The sequence below is a fragment of the Macrotis lagotis genome, chromosome X, assembly GCF_037893015.1.
Source record: "Macrotis lagotis isolate mMagLag1 chromosome X, bilby.v1.9.chrom.fasta, whole genome shotgun sequence".
NCBI classification, from domain to species: domain Eukaryota; kingdom Metazoa; phylum Chordata; class Mammalia; order Peramelemorphia; family Peramelidae; genus Macrotis; species Macrotis lagotis.
This window is the reverse complement of record NC_133666.1, coordinates 135,411,671-135,438,225: the sequence shown is the minus strand read 5'-3', so window position 1 is coordinate 135,438,225 and position 26,555 is coordinate 135,411,671. Positions and strand designations below refer to the sequence as shown.

General features: G+C 36.3%; 1 protein-coding gene across 6 annotated transcripts in view; it reads left to right on the top strand.

The window, feature by feature from the left end:
* The window catches only part of MAD1L1 (mitotic arrest deficient 1 like 1), an 894,370-nt gene that overhangs the window by 508,937 nt on the left and 358,878 nt on the right, over window positions 1–26,555 (top strand). For all 6 annotated transcript variants that reach the window (XM_074208800.1, XM_074208802.1, XM_074208803.1 and 3 more), the window contains one exon: window positions 7,902–7,990. In XM_074208800.1, coding sequence (XP_074064901.1) covers window positions 7,902–7,990 — 89 coding nt within the window. The remainder of the gene's footprint in view (window positions 1–7,901; window positions 7,991–26,555) is intronic.

Sequence of the window (26,555 nt, the reverse complement as noted above, 5' to 3'; positions counted from 1 at the left end):
AAATCACAACACATTGATGGAGTATCTTGTGATTCTGGTGGTTTCCTATTTGTGTTCCTTTTGTTTGTGTCTATGTTAAAAACATAGTTTTTAATTCTGTTCATTGGTTATCAAAAGTGTGTAGTGTCTCAGGTAACAGTTTACTTATCATCAAACTGCTTTTGAATCCTTGATCTAAGTATGATTTGCCTAGAGAGTGATCTGTGATGATCTGTGGTTCAAATTTAAGAACTAGATAGATATTCTGAATTTACAGAAGTTATCATTTGTTAATCTTGTCCTTAGGTTTCACCATCCTTCATACTATATAATTAAGAGAATGAACTTAATTTAATGAATATTTCTAAGACCTAATTCTTTTATCCTATTTTTTCTAGCTATTTTTCCCCCTTTAATGAAACTTTCTCCAAGTCTGATTTATAAAAATGCCATTCCATATTGGTTGTAGAGACCTCTTTAACCCAACAATATTTTCCATTTTTTAATATCTCAGCAAGAACCATGCCAGCCCCCCATTTTAGGCAACATTGACCTTAGAGCATGCTGTTGAACCCAGCCAATAGAGTGAATGATTCAGTCCTTCATCTCTGCTATAAGAGCCAAATCTGTGTCTCACGAAAAACCTCATGGAACCCATTTCTTGGAGTTTGCTTGGAATGTCAGAGGTGTAGAAGAAAATAGTTTTAAAGTAATGAACAGTCTTGTTGGCAGTTTTTCCTGTCCTACTACATTTATTATGTGCTTACTGAAATTTAAAATGCACACAGGAAACCACTGAGCTAGCCACTTACAGTTAAGAAATAATAAATGCCTTATTTATTACAAACATTCACCATTGACGCCAAAAATAACCAGCTGGAGTTATTGTCTTCTCTGTATACAATGGATACAAGCATATATTCAGGAGTTGCTTCATTGCTGTGGGAAATAGAGTTCTTCCCTATGCCAAGAGCAATGTTACAGATGCAAATGTTGAGTGTATGAATATATAATAGAGTGCCCCTGCTACTGCTCCCTTAAATGAGGTTATAGAAAAGGGGGACATGCAAGTAGTAAATTCATTTTAAGAGATCAGTGGATGGCCTGATTATGGACTAGGGCAGAGAAAACACTGCCAGAGATAGAAGTAGTTTGTAAAAGGCCAAGATAAATAAGTAGTAAGCTCAGTGGACCAAGAGGTTGTGCTAGCTTGTCAGTCTCAAAGCCATTCTGAGAACTTTATAAATACAGAAATATTTAAATTACTAGATAACTCAGACTTGGAAAGAGGCAGCCTGCTTGAAGGCAAGAGCAGAGCAAGCTGCCCTTATGTGATCTTTGTGACAAGCTTTATAAACAAAATACCCAGCTCTTCCCATAACACTGTAGGCATCAGTCCTACTGGTAAGAGTGATTCCCAACCTTCACAAGGCAGAATTCTTAATAGGCTTCTTTTTCCTTCCTTTCTTTTCTTTCCCCTCACTAAGAAGTTACAAACTCAAAGGAGCCTTGTTATTCTATCTTGCTGGCATTAGAAATCACAGGGCCAACCTGACTGCCATACACCTATTGTACACCTATTGGAGGTCCACAGTAAACATTGAGTGACCTAGTGAAGCACCAAAAGCTTTACCAACCTGTACATTGCTAATGTTAGTGTCTACTGACCAGAAGGACAATTCAGAACTGACTTACTATTGTACTTATGCCACCCTCAGATGTACCTATCCACTACAATAGACTCCAGAAAGTTTATGAGGAAAGGGAGAGCTGCCCTTTAAATGCCACCCCAGATGTGGCCATCCACTGCCAGTAAACTCCAAAAGGTCTATGGGGGAAGGGAGATTTTCCCTTTTAAATGCAAGACAGACACTCAAAAATATTTGTTGATGGATTGCACAAGAAACACATGAGAACTGAGCCTCCCAGGTTCTCTTTCTAGCTCTAGGTATCTCGCACCTGCCTCTCCTTTCACCAGTCCATAATTATTTCTCTTTAGCTACTGTTGGAGACAGAAATGCCAGGCAATTTCTCCAGGAAAACAGTACAAAATTTAATTTTATGCCCCTTTTTACCCAAAGGAAACAAATATTTATTGCTACTATCCTACACTTGTTAAAAGGAGCTAACATATTACACTTTCAGATTGCATAGAAAATGAAAAAAAAACATTCTTACAGGATCCTATTTCTTAGAAGAATCTTTAAACTTTTAACCTTTTCAAGACTTACTTAATAGAGGCAGAATTCAGGATTCTTGGTCGATATGATACAATTAGAAAAAATTAAAATATTTACCAGTCCACACTGATGAGAATTTTTAAACAGAAAAATAAATTGGATCACATCTATTTGGGATCCCATGTTCCATCTACACTGAATAGTTGGTTAGTAATATGTCTGTATCCTTTACCTGACACAAAGCACAGTCTCTTAATAAACAGGATTCTGGCAGAAATTGTTATTTATTTTAGAAGTGGGTAGCATGTATCTATGTCATGATCACATGCAGATACAGTATAATATTAATTTAAATGTATACACATGCCTTACATATAACCTCTCACATTAAGTCTCTTCTCAGATACAGTTGGCTCTGTGGTCTTTTGGCTCCCGCTGCTGCTAAAGAGAGCAATTTTTCAAGTTTATACCAAATGTCGCTCTATTTCATTTCCAAATATAATCTCCTGGAGAGTAGGTTCACTCTCTCCATTTCCAATCTCTGAAGTTAATACATGAATTTATATTCCTTTCTCCCTCTCGCTCTCCTAAATTAAGAGATGTAATTACTAGTCGCAGTTGCTACAAACGAATAAAGCATTGAGGGAAAAGAGGCTGAGAGGACTGGATGCCTGCAGCAGCCTTCCTTTTCCTCCTTTTTTCTCAGAGAAGTCTTGTGAGGCAATTCTCTTTTGTACCATTAACAGACCTCTTTAAAAATGTAGGGAAGTCTCAAACCAACTCATTTTTTCTTTTACTAGGAAAGTTGGAAGAAACAAAAAAACAAAATTATTTCTTGTGCATCAATTAATGTTGATCTGCGAACTTTCCCAGTATTAGGATATGAAGCTTTTTGGAGAGTTCTGCTTATTCAGGTCTGATTTCCTAGGTAATAGGTTGATTGTTGTTATTCCTTTTTTTTTTCCTTAGGTTTTTTGCAAGGCAAATGGGGTTAAGTGGCTTGCCCAAGGCCACACAGCTAGGTAATTATTATTAAGTGTCTGAGACCGGATTTGAACCCAGGTACTCCTGACTCTGGTGCTTTATCCATTATGCCACTTAGCCGCCCTGTTATTCCTTCTAATAAGTTTCTGTCCTAATAATTATAAGGTGTTCATAAAGGACCAATCCGTAGTTGAGAGGTCCATCTGTGGGAAAGGAAGTAAGTGAAGAGAATGTCATTGTTTAGCATAAAAGAGAGGGTCCTGGCTTCTTGGCGAAACTCTGCTCTAGGATCTGGAGTATGTTGTGGAAGCATTTACAACATTCACTGTAAGATTTGTTTCTCCACCTTAAACTCCCACGTTGCAAGCCTAATTAGTTCAATAAAAAATTTGTCTAATCTTTCTATCTGCTCTGAAGACAAATTTGGCAAAATAAAAAAATTAATATTTAAATAATGCTATGAAACAAACATGTTCATTCAGAATTTCTGCTTCCTGAATGAGATGCAGCAATGTCAGTCAGAAGTATGGTCACATGAATAAACCCTGGGAAGGATGAAATGCAGAAATGAACCAAGGCTCCTCCTTTGGTACAACCTAAATCATCTACAGGGGGAAGCTCTCTCTCTCTGCATTCTCAAAATACTATAAATACCAAAGCATCTTTTTCTGCATATCAGTGAACATAAAGATCGACACAATGGGCGTGCTTATTCTAGAACCTCTGCACTTAACACAGCCCTTTACATGTAGTAAGAGATGATAAATGATTGATTTAATTGAATTAATATGGTATAATGCAAAGGTCAATAAACTTGGAGCCAAAAAAATTGAATTTGCACCTGAGCTTTAAGCCTCGGTTTCCTTATTTATTTACTGGGGATACTGCAATTCACATCCCTAACTCAGTGTGTATTATGGAAGTAAGAGCTATTATTCAGGATATTTTTATATCCACAAGGGTAAGATTGTGGACCCCATGCACTATTATTATATTAACCAACATTCAATTTTTAAGCATTATATGTCTATATATGTCTGGTATAGGGAATATAAATATACAAAACCATTATTGCAATGAATAATAGAATAGTTGTATCAAGGGAAGTTACTGAAACTGTAGCTTTTCAAATGCAGCAGAGGGGCACATGAATTACTAGCAGAGTACCTTGCCATCTTCTTCTCTAAGTCTGATCCCATCTGTCTTTCCTTGAATGGCCAAAAATAGGAGACAGAAACTTGTAAGCTATGGGAAACTGGGGGCTTATAGATAGATGGTTGCTTGTCCTTTTTTCTCAAAGATCTGGAAGATGATTTCATGACTTGCAAATTAAATTTAAGTGAGGGAGGGTTGCCTCACAGACTAATCTGAGACTAAAAAAGGAAAAGGAAAAGGAAAAGAAAGGCTGCTGCCAGCATGTTGTCTTCTTAGCCTCTTCTTCCTCAATGTTTTCTTCATTTGTAGCAACTGCAACTAGTAATGACATCTCTGGATCCAGACCTGGATAAGCAAGAGGGCTTTGCTCACTCTTTCCCTCGGAGCCATCTAGGTCCAATGGCAACATATAGATAATTATGACTGGGGGTGACCCCTGGGTGATAAATGACTAGGGAAGCCCACCAATTCCAAGGGATTATTGTAGGATGCTGAATTTGAGTATTAATAACAGCATAATTACCTGTCTTTGGACCACTCATTGAATGCTGTCAAAAATGATAAGATTGAGATAATGTTGAAGATAAGAAGAATGAGTCTGTGAAACAGCTAAGATCCAACTATGGAACCAGAAGGTCCAACATGGGTACTGTCCATATAGACTCAAACAAAATGTCAACTAAAAGGTATCAGACAAATGGTTGTCAAGAAGATATGGTTACAAAAATATAGTGGTTACGAAAATGTTATTCCAGTAAAATTAGAGAAAACTCATCCTTGAAGAGACTGGATCTGTTGATCAATTCAGATTTTCAGAGAAAGGCCATAAAATATTTTATATATATATATGTGTGTGTGTGTGTGTGTGTGTGTGTGTGTGTGTGTGTGTGTGTGTATATGTAACTACAAAGTTTTTCTTCCTCTTCCCATTCAATTTTAACTTTTCCTCTTTTTATCTTTTAAAAATAAATTTATTTTAGATGAATTGTAATCTCTTTCTACTGTTACCTTCTATCCCAATGAACAACAACAACAAAAACAAAAATAAAACCCTTATCATAAAATATAAAATTCAACAAAACAAATTCTCAAATTGGTCATGGTCAAATACATGTCTTTCTGCATTTTAAGTTACTCTCCTTTCTGGAAGGAAATAAGAATCATTTTTCAGATTTAAGCTAATGGATTACTAATTTGTCATTGAATTGATTAGAGTTATAAAGTCTTTCAAAGATGTTTTTCTTTATAATGTTGTTTTCATTGAATAAGTTGTTCTTCTAGTTCTTCTCACTTTATTTTGTGTTTATAGAAATCCTCTCATTGTCCTCTGAAATTATTCATTTTCATCAGTTTTTATGGCATAGTATTTTTATTGCCTTACAACTATACACAGCATAATTAATCTAGCCATTGCAGTAGAACAACCCCTCATTTGCCAGTTTGTGGCTCCTCCAGGAAAAGAGCTACTGTAAATACTGTTGATAGTATAGATCCTTTCCTTCCCTGTTTGAGCTCTGGGTCAAAGGCTATTCATGGTTTAAGGACTTTGGAGACATAGTTCTAAATTGTTCTCCAAAGTGCCTGATCCAATTCCCAGTTCCATCAATATTATGCTAAGGTGTCTGTTTTCTCATAACTTTTCCAATATTTGCCATTTTCCTTTTTTGACTCTTGTGTATGAAGTGGAGCCTCAAAGTTGTTTTAATTTTCGTTTCTCTGTTTATTAATGAGTTACATCAGTTTTTTCACATGACTGTTGAAAGCTTGGATTTCTTCCTTAGAAAAATTCTGTTCCTACCTTTCCTACCTATAGGAAAATGTCTCTTAATTTTATAAATTTGAATCAGTTCTTTATATCTTGCATATGATATCCTTATCAGTGAAAACCTGTTGGTAAGTTCCCCCCCCTCATTTATACGTTTCCATTCCCATTTTAACTACATTTGATTAGTACAATTTTTTAACATTTTACTTAATCAAAATCATTGATTTCATCTTGTACAGTCATCTCCATTGCTTATTTAGTCACGAACTCTTCTATCTATATGTCTGAAAGGCAATTTCTTCCTTGCTCTTCTAATTTGTTTTTGATGTGACCTTTTTTGTCTAAGTTTGAAATTTATCTTGATACATGATGTGAGATGTTTGACTCAATCCAATTTCTGCCAGACTATCTATTTTCCCTAGTAGCTACTATTAAATAATAGCTCATAGTACTGTGATAACATACTACCCACTAAAACCTTAAAATGATAATTTCCAATAGCAAGAATTGCACACCTGAAGCTCTCTGTTCTTCATAAACCAAGCCATTAGATAGCTCCATATTACAAATATAAACCTCAGAATGTCTTTGAGAATTCAATAGATAATTTGTACTAGAGCTAGTGCATCATCATAGACAAACCTGTTTCTCCACAGTTGCCCAGATATGACACTGACCCATAAACACTCAAGATCAGTTTTGCTCAATGTTGGTGTGCCCAATGCTCATCAGCTCCAAAGTACTTGTAATGAAAAGCTCTCAAGATATAGAGGCCTCATATAATAAATCCTTTCTACATGGGAATAGGATGAAGTGCAAATTATTCCTATTGTGCTTTCTGTTGTAAATTTATCTTGATGATGTCAATCAGTCTACAAAAAGCTAACCCCTTGCACATTAGTACACCAAATATCAAATATAAAAGAACAGTGGGTAAAGTAGTGATTTGTTCTTGGTCCATTTCAATCTGACCTCCATTGATGTTATCATAAGAAAAACAAATATAACAAATAACAGAAACTTTTTAATAAAAGAGTTTTTATCAGTCTCATGATCCAGATGCTTGACTCAATGTGAATGGATTAAATGATGAGATTGGAGTCATTTTTCTTCCAATCTAGATGGAGGCCTTTGAAGATAGTTTTCCAACTTGATGATGATGATGATGATGATGATGATGATGATGATGATGATGATGATGTTTGTCCTTCATTCTCAAAGTAGACTATGACATCAGGGTGATGCCATGACAAGCATATAATTAGGATTTGAGTGAGGTAAATCCCTGGCAAGTCACTTAACCCAGATTGACTCACATTCAGGATTCTCCAGTCGTCCTGATTCACATCTGCCCCCAGATGGTTCTGCAGGAGAAAGTGAGACTGGTGACTTAGCACAGAACCCCCCCCCCCACTCAAATCCAGTTCACGTGCTTATCATGACATCATCTCCCTGATATCATGGTCTTCTTTGAGAATGAAGGAAAAACATCATCAAGATAATAATCCAAGAGTTATCTAGATGTGAAAGTATGAGCCTTTGTAGCTACACGCAAAAAAAAAATTAGTTTTGTCACTAGCATTTTAAAAATGGGGAATAGCTCAAATTTATCAGGTCAGACTTGAGATTTCCTGTATTTTAGAATCTTTGTTAACCTATATATAGCAGTGTGATTTCCTCACCCCCACCCCCACCCCCCAGGAAATGTGAGTTAAATGTTTTCTTTAGGCTCCCATAGAGCCCTCTTTGAACTTGTCTCTTTTTTGCTGGAGTTTGTACAGGAAGTAATCACCAGCATCTTTACTTGTCTCCCTTTCTTGTTATTATTTTTTTTTTAGTTGGACATAGAGCTGAAGATCCTCAAATCTCAGGCTGGTACAGTTGATCAGAGCTTCTTTGTGTCCAGTGATGAATTGACTTCACTCAGGTGAGTACCAGAAAGTCCCCATGATGTCTAGAGGAAGTGTGGACATACAGAAGAATTGTTCCTGGGTAACATAATGAGGCTTCATTCTAGAAAATTGTTATTCCCTCCTGTGTTTTATTGTGGTCTCCCTCACCTTTCAATTCAAGATTTTTCACCTTTTCAACAAATGGTTGTTTTCCCTGATTTTACTCTTCCATTTCTATAGTTTAGTTATACCATTAATTCCTGAAATCTACTGAATTCTCTTCCTTTCCCTTATCTGATTATTATCCATTATCATTCCACCATACAATGTAATCCCTAATCACCAAACTCCATTTTAAGGAAAAGGAGAAATGCCATTCTTTCCAATCACTAGCCTGTCTTCTGCTTTGAAGGGAAAAAAACTTAAAACATTCCTTTGGCTCCAAGTACTTTTTCCCCTTGCTTAAACTGTTTAAGTTCCTACCCTGAGACCAAAGTCCTATTGGACCTTGAAAATCTTTACCTTCCCTTAATGATGAACAAACTACTGGCTTAACCTTTCATCCTGAATTACTGTCATACTCTATGTGAACAAACTTCTTCTAAAGAATACCTACATTCTGTGCTTTTTAGTTTGTGTGCCAACTTCATCATTCAGCTGAAACTATTCTAGCTAAAGTTCCCAGTGAACTCTTAATTGTCAGTTGTTCTTTTCTTGATCTGGTTATTTTTTGACCTCTCTTTGGCACAGTGGATAGAGCAATGGACTTGGAGACAAACCTAGCCTTAAATTTTTGCAAACTCTATGACTCTGGGCAAGTCATTTAACTTGTTTGCCTCAGTTTCCTCAACTATAAAATGGGGATAATAAAAGCACCTACCTCCTAGAATTGCTATGAGGATTAAGTGAAATTAAGTGAAGTGCTTAGCATAATGCCTCTTTAAACACAGTGCCTTTATTTGTATTTGTTTATAAATAAGGTCTTCAGTAAATTTGTTTTAGAAGAATTCCAAGCATGCCTGTTTCCATTCAAAGGCTGTTTTTCTCTTTGTACAATTAAATTTCATCTTGCAGGGTAAATTTTTCTTTGCTATAAGTCTTTACCTTTTGGAATATCAAATTCCAAGATCTTCTCTTCTTTAAAGCTGTTGCTGTCAATTCTTGGGTTATTCCGACAATGTTTTCATAGTACTTTTCTTTCTTGTTCTTTTTCATAGTTTTATCTTTCACCTGGAAGTTCAGGATTTGTTCTGTGATGTTTCTGGGAATTTTCAATTTAGGTGTTCTTTTTTTCAGAAGATTACCAATGGATTTATTCTGTTTTCACTTTGCCTCCTGAATTCTAGTAAATCTGGGCAGTTTTCATTTATGATTTCTTAAAATATGATGCCAGCTATTGGATAGAGAGCTTAAAATAGGGTGTCCGTTTTGAAAGAGTGCTGGGCCTTGAGTCAGAAAGATTTGTCTTTTTTTTTTTCCTAAGGATTTTGCAAGGCAAATGGGATTAAGTGGTTTGCCCAGGCCACACAGCTAGGTAATCCTTAAGTGTCTGAGGCTGGATTTGACTTTAGGTACTCCTGACTCCAGAGCGGTGCTCTATCTACTGCACCTCTAGAAAGATTCATCTTTGTGAATTCAAAAATTCAGATTCAAATTCATGTGACATTAGGCAAGTCATTTAACCCTGTTTGCCTCCCTTTCCTCATCATAGCAACCCACTCTAGTGTTTTTGCCAAGAAAACCCAAGATGGGGTCATGAAGAGTTGGACATGTTTAAATAATAATAGCAGCAAAACAGCAACAGCAAGTCTAGACTTTCTTTGATTTCTTTTCAAGATTGGTTGTTTTGTATAGTAGGTACCTTACAGTGCCCCCCCCCCCTTTTTTTTTAAGGTTTTTTACAAGGCAAAAGGGGTTAAGTGGCTTGCCCAAGGCCACACAGCTAGGTAATTATTAAGTGTCTGAGACTGGATTTGAACCTAGGTACTCCTGACTACTGGGCCAGTGCTTTATCCCCTACGCCACCTAGCTGCCCCTCCCCTTTTTCTAGTATTTTGTTGTCTCATTAAATTATTGATTTCTTTGGTTTTTCCACCTTAAAACAATTGTTTTGCTTCTAGTTCTTCTAGGACCCTCATTTCGATTTTTTTCAGTTTTTAGATCTCTTACTTTGTTACTTCCAGGTCCTAAGAATACTTTTAGGATTCCAGTTGATAGAGAGAGTTGCAAGCCTGGAGGCAAGAAGGCCTGATCCATACAGTCTGACCTCAGGCACTGACCTTGGGACCAAGTGATTTTTTTCTTTGTACTTGCTGTAGAATTACTTTCTCTTCTTTCTTCTTTTCCATTTCCTTTTTGTAGTCTCTTTAATCAAATTTTTTTCTTCTTGGTGATCAGCATGTTCTCTTCATTTGTAATTCTCACTTCAATCCTTTATTTTCACCTTTGGACCTATTCAAGCCCAGCCCCTGCCCCACTCCTTAGTGCGGTGCTCCACTCCTGCCTTCATAAACCTGCCCTTATTTGTACAGTCAACGTTAAGATGTCTTGTCATCATCCTGTAATCAAAGGAGAGGGGTTGGTCCTCCTTTAACTGGCTCCTACTTCCAGCTCCCATCACCCTTGGGGCCATTTCTGCCTGATTTCACTTCCTGGTGCCCCCACCCCATTACCATTTACTTTAGGTCAGGGCACTGCCTAAGCCCAGCATGATGCAGGCTTGTTTGTCTGAACTTTTGTTGGTTTTCCTGATGAGCCCTGACTTCTAAGGCACCCAGACCTATACCAGGGTGCTTTTTTGTGCAGCCCTACCTTTGGGGAAGTAGCTTCCTCATGTTTCTCCTGGAATTTATTAATCCTTATTCAATCCAATGCCTTCTTTAGGTTATTGTTGAAGTGTGTAGGGGAGAACTAGGTTCCTCTATAACACTTCACATTGTCATCTTAGCCTGGCGTCTAGGACCTTTGTAGTATGAACTTCTCTATAGTGTATGTGTATGCATGTATATTTGTGTGTGTGTGTGTGTGTGTGTGTGTGTGTGTGTGTGTAAAGCTTATACACACATGTGTAGTGTGTGTGTTTGGGTTTTTCCCATCTAAAATTAGTGTTATCTCCGAGACACAGCATATGGATATTTTAATCACTGTCTTAGCCTAATTCCAAATTGCTTTCTATAATAGATGAACCATTTCACAATGCATTAGTGTGTCTATCTCTCCACAACCTCCCAATGTGAGTATTCTCATCTTTTGTCATTTTTTTCAATTTACTGGATGTGAGAAGAAATCTCAAAGGTGTTTTGATTTTCATTTCTCTTGTTGTTAATGACTGGGAGACAGTCTTTCAGATTATTTTTATCAGTTTATTTTTCTTTTTTGAGAACTTTTCATCTCACTTGCCCACTTATTAATTAGGGAATGGCTTTTTGCATTATTGAATCATAGAATTTTGAGAGGTAAAAGAGAATTAGACATCACCTAGTCCAATCCCCTCCTTTTAAGATGAGAAAATTGAGGCCTACAGGAGTATAATAATTTCTTTAAGTTCACAGACCTAGTTACTTAAACAGATGGAATTAAAACATAGATTCTTTGTTCTTTCCAGCATGTCTAGAAGTAGCCAGGGTCTTAGACCTAATGTCCTGAAATGCTGACAGTGTTGTCTAAATGTAGTAGCCTAAAAGATAGAGAAGACAGGTAGAGGAGGAAAAAAGGAGAAGAGAGGCAAGAAGGAATGAGAGAGAGAGAGAGAGAGAGAGAGAGAGAGAGAGAGAGAGAGAGAGAGAGAGAGAGAGATGGAGGGAGGGAGAGGAAGAGAAGAACCTATTCTTTAGTAGTTCAAGTAAGAAAATATTGTATGTGGTATGGTAAGAGAGTGCTTTTCTTGATGTCAGAGCAAGGTTCTTCTGAAGATCTAAATGAATTAATAATAGGAATTAAATAGTGTTTTAGGTTTATATAGATGGCTTTTATATAGTTTATTTGGTGTTTAAAGTGCTTTTCAGATGTTATCTCATTTTATATCTCACCCCCCCCCCCAACACACACACACACAAAAACACCCCTAGGAGGCAAGGGTTTCTGTATTTCCATTTTTACATATGATGCAGCTGAGATGAAGAAGTTAAGATATTTGCCCAGGGTCACAGTTAGGAAGTGTCTGAGGCAAGATTCGGATTCAAATTTTCCTGACTCCAGGTCTAACTATATCCACTGTACCTCCTAGCTTTCTTAGCCCTTTCATATACCCCAAAATGCTAGCCATTTTTATTATTCTTGTTCTTATTATTATATTTTTTACTCTAATGAAAATAGAAGCCTTTGAATCAACTTCTATAAATACTAAATATTCTCTTCTTGTTTCCTATATGAATGAATAAAAGGTTAAAGAAGAAATGCTGGCAAATGTAAAATAGGGTGTTGACCCCTATAGCATGATACATCTTGTTCTTAAACAGGCCTTTCACTAATAGTGATTGCATTTTGCTTTGCAAATGGTGCTTAAAATAGGACTTTTTCTTTTTTAAACTTTTTGCATTTTGTGGATTTGTTTCAACAAGATTCCGACCTTGTTTTCCTCTTCTTTCCATGTGGGAGTTTTACATAAAAAAGCCTATCACATAAGTTCTCCATAGTCAAATCTTGGGGCTTTGTAACCAATTTAGAAACACACAACTTCTCTTCTCAATGATTAACACCCAATTGCCAGCAAAATATTACAATTTAATTTCATTTCAATAAGTTTCAACAATTTTGAGCACAATAATAAGGCCAAATAGCTCTTAATAGGTGGGTGTATAGGATAGCAAACATTTTATGTTTAAATATACATATATGTGCATAAGTATGTATATTCGTATGTATGTAGATAATACAAAATAAATATATAGACATGTATATTTAAAAGCTTTGATATAATTTTTTCTTTTTCAGAAGACTCAAAGCTACAGCTGTGAAAGAAGAGTCTTAGTGTTTAATTAATAGAAATTCAGGTCAACATTTGTTTAACTTGCTTTGCTGAGAAAACGCTGTTGTGTCATCTTCAGGCAATATCAGCATTTCCGCTTTGGCAGCTGGTCAGAGAAGGGGGCACAAGGAAAATGCTGAATGTGTTTAACTTGAGTTGTGGTTAGGCAGAAAATAGAAATTATTCAATCTGTTTTATTGGAGCTTAAGTTGATTCCTCCTAAAGTCCAGATGGAATCCTGCCTTGAGAGTTCAGCATTATTCTCTTGAGCCCCCTTGTTGTATCTTCCTTTCTTTGTAGCTGAACAAAGATGGAGAAAAATCACAAAATCAGATTGACTGGATCCATTAAAAATTTATGTTTTATAATCTCAATTGGGCCCTCACTATGGGAAGGCAATTATGTTACACCTCTCTAATTAATTTTCTCATTACCACACATAGCAGCTCATTTCATCTCTCCTCAAACCTCCCTTGGCTTCTACCTATTTACCAGAGAACTATGCTTCCTCTTTTACTGAAAAAATTGAGACCATTCTTTGAGAACTTCCTCTTCCACCTTGTTTCTTTTCATCTCACATCACCTCAATGTCTTCTTCTAGTTTCTCATACAGCCCTATTTCACATGAAGAGGTGACTCTTTTCCTTACAAAAACTAACTCCTCATATATGTGCACATATATCCAATTCCATTCTGTTTTCTCAAGCAAATTTCCCTGTCCATCATCTCACCTCAACTTATCTTCAATATCTCCTTGTCTATTGATTGCCTTCCTACTGTCTTAAACTATTCCCATGTTCCCTCATCCTGAAAAGTACCCTTACTTGATCCATCTATCCTCACTTGCCATTATCCTATGTCTCTTCCCTCTTTTGCATATCAAAGGATTATCAAACTCCTTTTCTATCACTCTCCTTTTATTTCTCTTCAGTCTCCATTCATCAGTCAACTGAAACTGCTCCTTAAATATTAGTGATCCTCAGTCTTCTTGACTTCTCTGTAGGTTTTGATATTTTGATATGTTGATATTATCTTCTCTCTAGATTTTAGTGAGGCAGCTAGGTGGTACAAGTGGTTAGGATACTGGGTCTAGAGTCAGGAAGACAGACCTGTGTTCAAATATGACCTCAGAGTCTTAGTAATATGACCCTGGGCAAATGACATAACTTTGTTTGCCTTAGTTTCCTCAACTGTAAAATGAGGTGGAAAAGGAAATGGTAAACCATTCCATTATCTTTCCCAAGAAAACTCCATGAACTCTTGAAGAATCAGACATGACTGAAAAAAATTAAATAACAACTTTTTCCTGTTTTTCCTCCTACCTATTGTAAATCTTTTTCTCAGTCTTCTTTTGTAGATCTTCATCCAGATTACATTGTCCATCTGTGAGTATCCTTCTGGAGTCTGTCCTGCCTCTTTCCTTCTCTATCATCATCAGTTCTTATGAATTCAATGATCTCTATTCTGATGATTCTTAAATCAGTTTATCTACTTAACAATATGATCTTTCTGAGGACTTCCTTTCTTGCAAATTCATCCACCTATTAAACATCTCAAAATATATCTCTCCGAGACATATTAAACTCAACATGTACAAAACAGAGCTCATCATCTTTCTACCCTCAAATACTTCCCATTCTTGAATTTTCCTTTTACTGGTAAAGGCAACACCATCTTCCCAGGCAACCAAGCTCACTTCACACATGGTAGGCTTTAATAAATATTTTCTGAATTGAATTGAATCTTGTGTCATCCTTGAATACTCACTCTTCCTCATCACTCTCATCCCACTCCCTCATAGCTAATTTATTGCCAAGTAGTCTATTTTAACTGTGTAGCATCTCTCAATTCTGTCTGTTTCTCTCCTCTGTCACTCCATCATTTTGGTTCAGGCCCTCCCATCACCTCAAACTAGATACCTAGTTTCCTCTTATAATCTGTTGGTCAATCTCCCTGCCTCAGTTCTCCCCCAACTCCAGTCCATCCACCACTCAGTTGTCAAAGGGATCTCCCTAAAACACCTATCTAACATGCATCCCCAACCTCACCCCCATTCAGTAAGCTTCAGTGGTTCCCTTGTGCTGCCAATTTAGTCTGCTACTTTTCCAGTCTTCTTACATCTTATCCTCCCTAACTCTGGTGCCTCAAAAACTGTACAGTAACACTAGCCCTGTAACTACTCTCTAAACAATGTATTCTTATTTCCAGATTCTGTGGCGTTATCTCTGGTTGTTCCCCATGCTTAGAATAAATATTCTTTCTACTTATTTTTGCCTTCTGACTTCTTTCAAGTCCCAGCCAAAATTCTACCTTCTACAAGAAGTCTTTCTTGATCTTCCTTAATATCAGCACATTCCTTCTGTTGATTATTTCTAATTTATCCTGTCTAGAGCTTGTTTGGATATCTTATTTGCATGTTATCCTCACAATTAGGTTGTGAACTTCTCAAGATCAGGTATGATCTTTTGTCTTTCTTTGTATTCCCCACAATTAACACAGTACCTAACTTTGGAAGTGCTTAGTAGTAGGTTGTTGATTGGTTGGTTGATACATTTGGGATCAATGTGTCAAGATCAAGGCACAGTGTGTCTGACTATGGCTCATCAATCAGTACAAACTCTGACAGTTCTAAGACAAGTTGGGCACAAATAGTCCACATGAATATTTGGAGTGGACCTATCTAAATTTGCATTTCTCAACTGCAATTCTGCTTTGCTCATAGAGCATAGTGCCTTCTTTGATGTGAGGCATCAGACACTGGAAAAATACATTTGAATTCCCATATAGCTAAGAGAAAAACTTATATCCGAAGTGCTTAAAAAACAACAACCAAAAAACCCAATGATGTAATGGCATTATATGTGGTTAATAGGCTATGTTTTACATGGTAAGCTAAAGACAATGTTATGTGACTAATTTGGCATTTTTTCCTTACCTACTGTTAAAATGTTTTCTTGTCTTGAAAACTCCGGAAATGAGGGGATGATCTTCAGAATTCTATATCCTTGAATTTTGAATGTTTAAAAATTCTTCATTATTGATTTCTTATACAGAAATCAGTTAATTATTCACAAATTTCTAATCATTCCCCTGAAAAAAAATGCATCATCCTTTTCCCATTGGTATTTTATCTTGTCAGATTAGGACTGTGGAATCACCTTTCTTTATATTATGCATTTCTAAATGGTCAGTCCCATATTTCTAGAGCATTCCAAATTCCATTCTGTAAGACTTTTTATATCACAGTTTATATCAGATGCTATGTTGAATACATTTTAATCTAACCCCTTTAGTTAGCTCACATCTCAGAAGAATGAGGCAGAAACTTATTGACTACCCTGGATATATTAAGTGTACCAAATATCATTTGTCTTTCATCTTCCAGGTGAGTACAGATCTGATATTAAAGAATCAGATGTTTGAGGGGTGGCTAGGTGGTGCAGTGGATAGAGCACCGGCCCTGGAGTCAGGAGTGTCTGAGTTCAAATCCAACCTCAGACACTTAATAATTACCTAGCTGTGTGACCTTGGGCAAGCCACTTAACAAGCTAAAAAAAGAAGAATCAGATGTTTTAGACAGCCTCTTTAGACTCCAGATTGATTTGGTTTGGTTTGGTTTGTTCGTTTTCTTTTTTTTTCCTCTTTTCATGCTCATTTCTGAAAACATACCAGTAGAAAAGCACATGCTACCCACTTCAAAAATCAAGGCTATCCATTTTAGTTCTCCCCCAGGTAGGATTCATTTACTGAGAGTGAGACAAAGTCCAACAAGAGATACTTTCCCACTCATGTTTGCCTTTTTATTTCTTATACCCCCTTTATCTAGACAATCTCATTTCCTCTATTGTAGTGTTTTGATTGGAGCTTCCTACAGGAGTTAGAGACTATTTAAATTTTTTTAGCATGATAATGACAAAACGTTCCTTTATAACAAGTAAATAAGTTTTCAAAGACAAAAAAAAACTTAAGTGGCAACAACTGAAGGACCTTCTCAACTGGAACAAATCTGAACTCTTTCATTTCTCCTGTCAAGTAGCAACTCTAGTAAATCCTAAAATGTCTGTGGATTTAGCGAATGGCTATAGTTACAATAATTCAAAAGAAATTCATGTCCTTGCCAATTCCTATTAGTCACACTTGTTGGAAATCTCCCTGTTCAGCTCAGAACACTGCCATCTGGATCCTTTTATGAAGCCCTTTTCCATTTCCATTGAGAAGTTCCTATATAGTGGCATCTTTCTTTCAGATTTATGGGGGCTGGGATGAGAGGGAGGTCTATGAAGACAACAGAATTTTGTGCTTGCCAGGGGAGATAAAGATGCTTCCAACTTTAGAGGCCCAGCATGCTTTGCAGATGCAATACCTGTTTGGAACACCTGAATCTCTGCCAACTTGTGATAATAAGCTGCTGAAGTATAAAAGACAAGTTTCCAACCAGGAAGCACAAATTGATGTGGCTCGGGTGAGGGAATGAAAGAATGAACCATAGTTGAGAAGTACGCAAGGTAGGAGAGGACCCTTGTATATTAAACCTGCTATCTGGGACTCTCCTTTCTCAAGGTCATTTTAACTTATGACTTTCTAGAAAATATTCTACAATGTTCTCTAGGATATTGTCAAGATTTTTGAGTTGTTAGTCCTTAAAAAATGGATTCATCATGCTTCAAAACCATCTTACCTCACATTAAAAGTAATAATATTTTGATTTATTCACATAAGGATGTATTTTCTTTTATTATAACCCTCATTAACCCAGTCTTGATTCTCCAACATCATGTCATAAACCTCATTGCATTTCATAATGATTAGAAAGGAGTGATCAGCTGAAGATGAGAGTGGGACAGCTCTGCCTCCCTTTAATGGGCCAGAAGTTTATTTCTTTAGGGACAGCACTTGTTGATCAGCAAAATCTGGCCTGTTGATGCATCTATATGATGTCACAACATTTCCTCTTTGCTCTTTCCTGTTTTGTTACTTCTTTTCAGCCTTTTGGAACTACTTTGTGTGCCTGCCAGTGGGGATATGTGGGAAGGTGGTGGGAACATTGGCATCATCAAAGTGAAAGGAATGATTCAATACTAGCTATAAGTATAGCAGTGGTGATAATAATGGAGAAGAGACATTTATATAGTGTTTTGTTGTTGATCGAGTACTTACAAAATTTCATTTGAGGCACATAAATAGCCTATTGGATAGGAAATGAAAGTATTGTTATCCCCATTTTATATATGAAGAAACTGAAGTACAGAGTCTCAAGACAGCATTGCATGTATGGGTTAGAGCCAGGATCGGAATCCAGACCTTTGGATGAAAAGGGTTGTGCCAAAGATCATACTCTGCTACAGTACTTGAGTAGAAACATGGTGAAAAAACATAAACTTGTATCTTGATGTCAGAATAGTCACATCTCTCTGTGATAGCCTTGACTGTCTTTTGGATGAGGATGTGACCATTGGAAGGGGTGAATGGGGAGAGAGAGAAGTTTCCTATTAGAGTACATTGTATATAATAGATATCATGTAAAAATTTATTGAATGATAAATAAATCAGATATAGCTTACCTGTTGCTGGACTAGATTTTATTAGAATCAAACAACAGTGAATTTGAAAAGGACCTTGAGAGATGACCTAGGCTATTTTCCCAAGATTAGTTAAGACTGCATATACATCCTAGTGATAATTCTTTCTCTCCTCCCTTACTTTTCTTTCTTCTACTTACTTCTTTTTTCCTTTCCTCTCCCTGTTTCATCTTTCCCCCTTCCACCTTATACATATATGTAAATTGAAATCTCATAATTTTACTAATTTCTTTTGGAAGTTAAAATTCTTGGGGCTTTTGCCAATATCTTGCCTAAATCCATCCTGCCCACTTGTCTTTTCTTGTCCCCAGAGAAAAGTAAGATCCAAGCTCCTTGTCCAATATATGTTTTAGTGAGACAAATCTCAATGTTTCTATCATTGTGCATTCTGAAAAAGAATTCCTTTTTTTTCTTTTTTTTGCTATCATATGATATAGAAACAGACTTTAATAATCATTTTGTCCAACTTCCTTGCTGATTAGGAAACTGGGGTACAGTGAAGTGGTAACTTGTCTAATTATCATTTATTCATTCATTTTACTTAAAAGTACAACAAGGATTATCACCTACCTCATTTTCTTTCCAATGATATTTTTGGTTTTGTTTTATTTTGTTTTTTAAACAAAATGACATAAACTTAGCCTCTCTTAGCCAAAATAATTAAACAGCAAAGTTTGAGACATCTTCCGGAGAAGTCCCGTAAAAGTTTTTCTAGGCATCTGAAAGTATCATGCATCAGAGACTAAAACAAACCAACTCTATTCAGGGAACACATTCCTGTCTTTTCCTGTCATAGTAGAGATGAAACATCAGCTTGGCAAAGCAAAGATATCAAGTTGTTTTTGTTTTGTTTTTTAAAATCTGTAAACCTTAAAAATGCCAAGACCAGTATTCTGTTTTCAGCCCCTTGTGCTTTGGGCCAAAGGCCTCCATTACTGCTACAGAGCAATGTGAAGCTGCCATAAGGAAGCCAAGCATCAAACATTTTGGCTCATGGGGAGCTAAAGCTGTCAAGGTTTTGCTTTCTTGTTCAGGATATAGACCCAAGAGATCCTGGCCCAAGGAAGTTGCCCAGTGAATACTAGGCATTTCAAATTTGATGGAAGAGTTTGCAGCCAAGTTGTTACATCTTTTTCACAAACACATTGCTAATCTTTTTAGATCTTTTCATGGAGCTGAATAAAAAAATAAGCCAAAGTTTGTTCTTAACAACTAGCAAAAGTTAGATTTGGTCCTACCTTTACTAGGTTAAGTCATTTCAGCAGCCAAGACAGAAGTGTCCCCTCAATTATATCTTCACATGATGAACTCACATGTAATTGAAATATGTTAAAGTTGGTCATAATTGGCGTTGATTTGCTATTCATTTCACAGTTAATGACAGTGGACTTTCAGCACTTTGTGTAAAGTGTACACTAGGAGGAAGCCAGGCCAAGCAATGGGCACTGGTGACTGTATTTTTGAGATGTCAAGGAATACTGAAGTGGTGGTTAATCAAATGGCCCCATCATATTTCTGCCTTTTACATGCATTGCTACCAACAGAGTAGGGGGAAAAAACATAGAAACTTTTTAAAAATAGTCAAACCAACTGTCATGATGCCACACATTCCTAACCCTTTGTTTCCCTGTTTCTTCACCTGCTCCAAAATCACTTGTCTTCACTTTATTGACAGGTGTCACTTAAATGAACATTGAGGAATACGTTATTTTTGCCCATTTTAGGTCTTTGTGTTCATGTAGCTTAAGTCTTCCCATGGTTATTTTTCTTGGAATTATTTTGAATCTCAGGCAACTTAACAGAGCTTTTAAAATTCATTCTCCCTTGCATTTTGGAGGGTTGGACCAAGATGGTGACAGGAGAAAAGCCTCTCCTAGGTGTTCTCTCAATAATATTTCAAAAATCTTAAAATTATGACTCTAACTAAATTTTCAAGAGACAGAACCCACAGAAAGATCCAGTGAGGCAATTCTCCTGACCAAGGTAACCTGGAAAATAGTGGAAAGGCTCCGCTCCATGGGGTTAGGGGGACAGCCCATCAGAGTAAAGAAAGGCTCATGGCAGCGGGGGCAGTTTCCTGACCTACACCCCAGGTAAGATCAGCAGAGGGGACCTCTGCCAGAGTGAGCTCAGGAAGCCCAGGCCCTCAGGGCAGTTGCTGCAGTCATTGTGGTCAGCTCAGCAGCAGTGGCCTCACAGCAGCTCAGATCCAGGAAACAGAAGCAGGCTTGGAGCCAGTAAGCAGGAGCCCCCAAGCAATTGAACCTTGAGTGCTCAGCCCACCAAAGGGAGGAGAGTGGAAAGTGACTTCTGAGGTCTGTCCACTGTACCTGGAACAGGACTCTGGGTTTCTGACCACATTCAGATCCTGATCACAGTCTAGGCCCTCCCCCACCTCAACCCTGTGGCAGAGGGGTGCATTTCTGGTCATTCACAGACCAGGAGGGAAGTTGAGCTTCACACACTGAGATCCTTGGGGGGGGGGGTCCCAATAATACTCAAAAGCTCAAGAAGCACCCCAAAACCAGGCACAAGCTAGGGAAATGAGTAAACAGAGAAAAAAGAGGAACACCACTGAGAAATACATTGTCTATGATCCCAAGAAGCATCAAAATACTCAATCTAAAGATGAGGAAGTACAAGCTCCTGCATCTAAAGATTCCAAGAAAAATGGAAATTTGGTTCAGGCTATGACAGTGCTCAAAAAAGATTTTGAAAATCAAGTGAGGGAGATAGAGGAAAAATTGGGAAAAGAAATGAGAGAGATGCAGGAAAAATAAGAAAAAGAAGTCAGCAGCTTAGTCAAGGAGATCCAAAAAAATGCTGAAGAAAATAGCATGTTAAAACCCAGCATAGGTCAAATGGATAAAACAGTACAAAAAGTTATTGAGGAGAAGAATGCTTTAAAAAAGCAGAATTGGCCAGATGGAAAAAGGGATAAGAAAGCTCTCTGAGAAAACAAATCCTTCAGATGTAGAATGAAGGTAAAGGAAGCTGATGACTTTATGAGAAATCAAGATACAATAATGAAAAATTAGAAGAAAATATGAAACATCTCATTAAAAAACAACTGATCTGGAAAACAAATTCAGGAAAGATAATTTAAAAATTATTGGAATACCTGAAAGTCATGATCAGGAAAAGAGCCTTGACCTCATTTTGAAAGAATTTCTACAGGAAAATTGGCCTGATATCCTAGAAGCAGAGGGTAAAATAGAAATTGAGAGAATCCACCAATCTCCCCTGGAAAGAGATCCAAAAAAATAACCCCCAGGAATATTTTCAGAACTCCCAAGTCAAAGAGAAAATATTATAAGCAGCCAGAAGAACACAATTCAAATATTGTGGAGCTGCAGTCAGGTTCACACAGGACTTGGCAGCAATTCCATTAAGGACTTGTAGGGCTTGGAATATAATATTCTGGAAGGCAAAAGAGCTCAGAATGCAGCTGAGAATCGACTACCCAGCAAAACTGAACATCCTCTTCCAGTAGAAAAGATGGACTTTCAGTGAACCAAGGGAATTTCAGTTGTTCCTTTTGAAACAACCAGAGCTTAACAGAAAGTTTGACCTTCAAATACAGGACTCAGGTAAAGCATAGAGAGTGGAGGAAAAGGGTAAAATGTGAGGGACTTGATGATGATGAACTGCATATATTCCTGCATAGATATTCATGTAAAACTTCTCATTTAATAGAGCAGGTAGAAGGAACTTTTATAGATGAAGCACAGGAGAAAGCTGAATTTGAAGATATAATATATTGTAAAAATGGAGTCAGTGGCTAAAAGGGAAATGAACCAGGAGTAAGAGAAAAGACAGGTGGAATAGGCTAAGATATTTCATATAATAAGATGTATTTTTTTTTTATTGCAATGAACTATTGCAATGATATGGAAGCAGGGGAAAATGAGGGGGAATGAGGGAACCTTCACTCTTTATCAGAGGTGGCTCGGAGAAGAAATAGCATATATACTCAATGGGTATAGACGTCTGGAGTAAAGAGGAGAGAAGGGGGGAAGGGGGGGAGTGATGGAGGAAAGGGTGGACCATGGGGGAGAATGGTCAGATAGGAACATGTTTTCTTTTTTACTTCTTGCAAGGGGCTGGGATTGGGTGACCTGTCCAGGACCACAAGGCTAGGTGGTTGCTAGGCCCTAGTGGGGTGGTATGTGGGCTCAGGGCCTGTGATCAGCCTGCTGCGCCACTCAGCTACCCTACAGCACATTTTAGAAGAGGGTCAGAGTGAAAGGAGAGAGAAAATATAGTATATGTTAGGTGGGGAAGTATGAATGGAGGGAATTGCGATCCATGGTGGCAATGGTGGAAAAATATGGAAGCAGCTTTTGTGATGGACTTATCATAAAGAATATGATCCACCCGAGACAGAGCTGGTGGTATTGGAACACAGACTGAAGCGCATTTTTTTCTCTTTACTTTATTTCTCATGAGGGTCTATATTTGGCAGGGGGGGGGTATTATGTTTACTCTTAAACAAGAATATTTTAGTAATGTATAAAAAATCATCATTTATACAAAAATAAAAATCAATAAATAAATTTATTTTAAAAAATATATTCTCCCTCCACCCAAACTCCCAATCTATCCCTTTTCTTTCAAAATATTTATAATGCACTTGATTAATGTTAAATTTATGTAACAGCTATTTAGCTCTTGTTTCCCCTCCCATTGCTATTAAAGAGTCTATATTAAGTATGAAATAACTTTTAACATAATTTTTATTTGTAATACCTCCACTGTGTGAGAACTTCGGCATTAATTTATAGTCAAAATTACTTAAAATAGAACTTACTATATTTAGTACTTTAAAACCAATCTGTAGAGGGTGGCCAGGTGATACAACGGATAGAACATTGGCCCTGGGGTCAGGAGTACCTGAGTTAAAATCTGGCCTCAGACACTTAAAAATTACCTAGCTGTGTGGCCATGGGCAAGCCACTTGATCCCATTTGCCTTGCAAAAACCTAAAAAAAACCCCAAACCAATATGTAGACTTGAGACTTTTATACATAATTGTATACTCAGACATCCATGAACCTATGCCCTAGTGAAGTGATAATAGGTCAAAAGGAAGATTTTATCTTTGGAACAAAGAAATAATGAATATGACAAATTTGGGAGGCCTTCTATGAATTGATACAAAGTAAAATGAACCAAGATAATTTAAAAGTTAGTAGATTATCCAAAATTCATAATTTTAAAAAAAGGCCTAGATATTATATGACAAGAAAATATAAAGTGAAAAGGGGATGAAAGAGAAAGAATTGAGAAAATTATCTCACATAGATGAGGCATGCAAAGAAGAGTTTTATACAGTGGTATGAGAAAGAAAGAGGATAATGTTTGAACCTTATTCTCATCACTACTGGTTCCAGGATGGAAAACACACACACACACACACACACACACACACACACACACACACACACACACACACACACAATCATCTTGCTGAAGGGAGTTGGTTGTTAGAAACAAAACACTTAGAAGGAAGGGACAGCATAAAGAAGAGAGGAATACATATAAAAGATTGGGATGGGAAGAAATACACAGCAGTTATAACTGTAAATGTGAATAGAATAAATTCACCCATAAAATGGAAGAGATTAACATAATAAGAGATTAACATAATCAATGATATATAGTTTACAAGAAACAATCGAAACAAAAAGACACATTGTTAACACAGCGGCTGGAACAGAATCTATTATGCTTCAGCTGAAGAGAAAAAAACAGCAAAGGCAGCAATCAATTTCAGACAAAGTAAAAATAAAAAAATAGACCAAGGTAAAATAAATAATCAGATAAACTATAGTTTGCTGTTAATATCATTATTGAACATGTATGTATGTATGTATGTGTGTATGTATGTAACTAATGGCATAGTAGCCAAATTCTTGAAGGAAAAGTTAAATGAGTTATAAGAAGAAATAAAAACTATACTAGGAGTAGACCTCATTTTATCCCTGGCAGACCGAAATAAATCTAACCAGAAAATATTCAGCAAATAAGAAGATGGAATAGATTTTTTTGGATAGAATTTTTAAAAGGTTAGCTAAAATAGACTTCTGAAGAATTTTGAATAGGAAAAAGAAAGAATATACATTTTCTCAATTGTACATGACACCTTCACAACTAAGTATTAGGTCATAAAAACTTAAAAACAAATCATTCATTTGTTAATGACGTTCATAATTTTAAAGACACATACACATTTACATATACACAGAGAAATCACTTTTTTAGAATACTAGTTTTCACTGAATATAAAAATAAGCTTAAAATTGGATATATAACCTAAATATTAAAATGTCACGTTATTAAAATAATTTAGATGATGAGATCTGTTACTTTGTATAACTATGCATCTTGCCCCCCCAAAAATTGGTAAAAACTACCATTGCATGTAGCTGAAGAAACAAATGAAATATTTTTAAAAAAAAACAATTAAAACAAGAAAACAGTACTTTATAACACTTTACAAAATACTTTACAAATACTTTACTAAAATTATCTCACTTTATATAAAACCCTGTGAGGGAGATATTATAGGGAGATATTATTTATCCCTATTTTGGGGGTGACTTTACTGAGGCCATGCAGTTAGTTGATATTTTTCTGAGGTCATATTTGAATTTGGGTCTTCCTGACTCTAGGAAGCATGGTTACATTACTCTCAATATGTCCCTTAGTCACTTCTTAAAACAGTTTTAATTATGTGGAATTGAAAAGTAGTTCCATAAAGATTACCAGGAACTTTCATGGGGGAGGGAGGAACTTTTGCATTAACCATAATGGTCAAAGGATTGAAATAGAATAGTTTTCAAAAGAATTAATATTAACAGCAGTATCAGAAATTTTTATCACTAATAAGAGACATGCAGATCAAAACAACTCTATGATTTTATCTTGTACCCAAAAAACTGGCAAAAATGACAAAAAACTAGAATTACCAGTAGAAAAATAGGCATACTGATACACTCTTGTATATCTCACTGATGTGAGATTTGTGAATTGATCCAAACAATCTGTAAAATAGATTAGAATTATGACTCAAATATCTGAAGAGTTTCTGTTACTAGACATATAATCCAGAACAGCATGATAGATCTTATATACACAAAAAATATTCACTGTAATATTTTTTTGGTACCATTAAAGAACTGGTGTGGGGAGAGTAGAGCTTAATTGTTTTGGGGATAGCTAAAGAAATTGTGGTCCACAAATATAATGGAATATTGTTGTATCTTAATATCAAATATATAAGAATTTGGAGGACTTATGGAAAAGCTTATGTGAATGGAGGTGAAGTGAACTAGAACATTTCCAAGAACACAGTATACAGTAACTGTAATATAAATGGAAATAATAAATAATTGAATTTTAAAATGATTTTTAAATAACTATGCTTAGCCCTTAAGAAGACTTGAGAAAATTAAATTCTCTCCTTCTGTTACAAAAGTAAGAAATTAATTAGTGTGCAGAATTGTATATATAATATTGGACACAGTTGATGTATTGGTTAATTTAGTTGAACTGCTTTTTTAATCATTTCTTAATTTTTGTTAGAAAGGATGGATTGCTGGGCTTGAGTTCAGAAGTAGTATATTTGGAAACAAATGTGATGAGAGAATAAAAGCTTTACTTAAGCCTATTTATTCTAATTAACATTAAAAGGACTGCCAAGCAAACCTACCTGTTCTTCTCCATGATAAACTTGCATATGATTGAAAACTGTTTTAATGTCTCTCCTACATTTTAAGTTAAGTATGAACAGATATTTGTAGAAATGATTTCCTAGCCCTTTGCTTATCTGGTTTTCCCTCTCCTGATTATGCCGGACATTTTCTTCTGCTAGTATATACTTTCAAAAAATGGATTGTATTTCTAAGATTCTTCTCACTTTTAAACACTTAATTTAAATTTAAACACTTAATTCTATGATTTAGTCAGCTGAAACACCCCACCCTCTTTCTGGTGCCATTCCTCTTTCTTTACAGAATTACAATTGTTCATCATTCACTAAATTATTCTTTA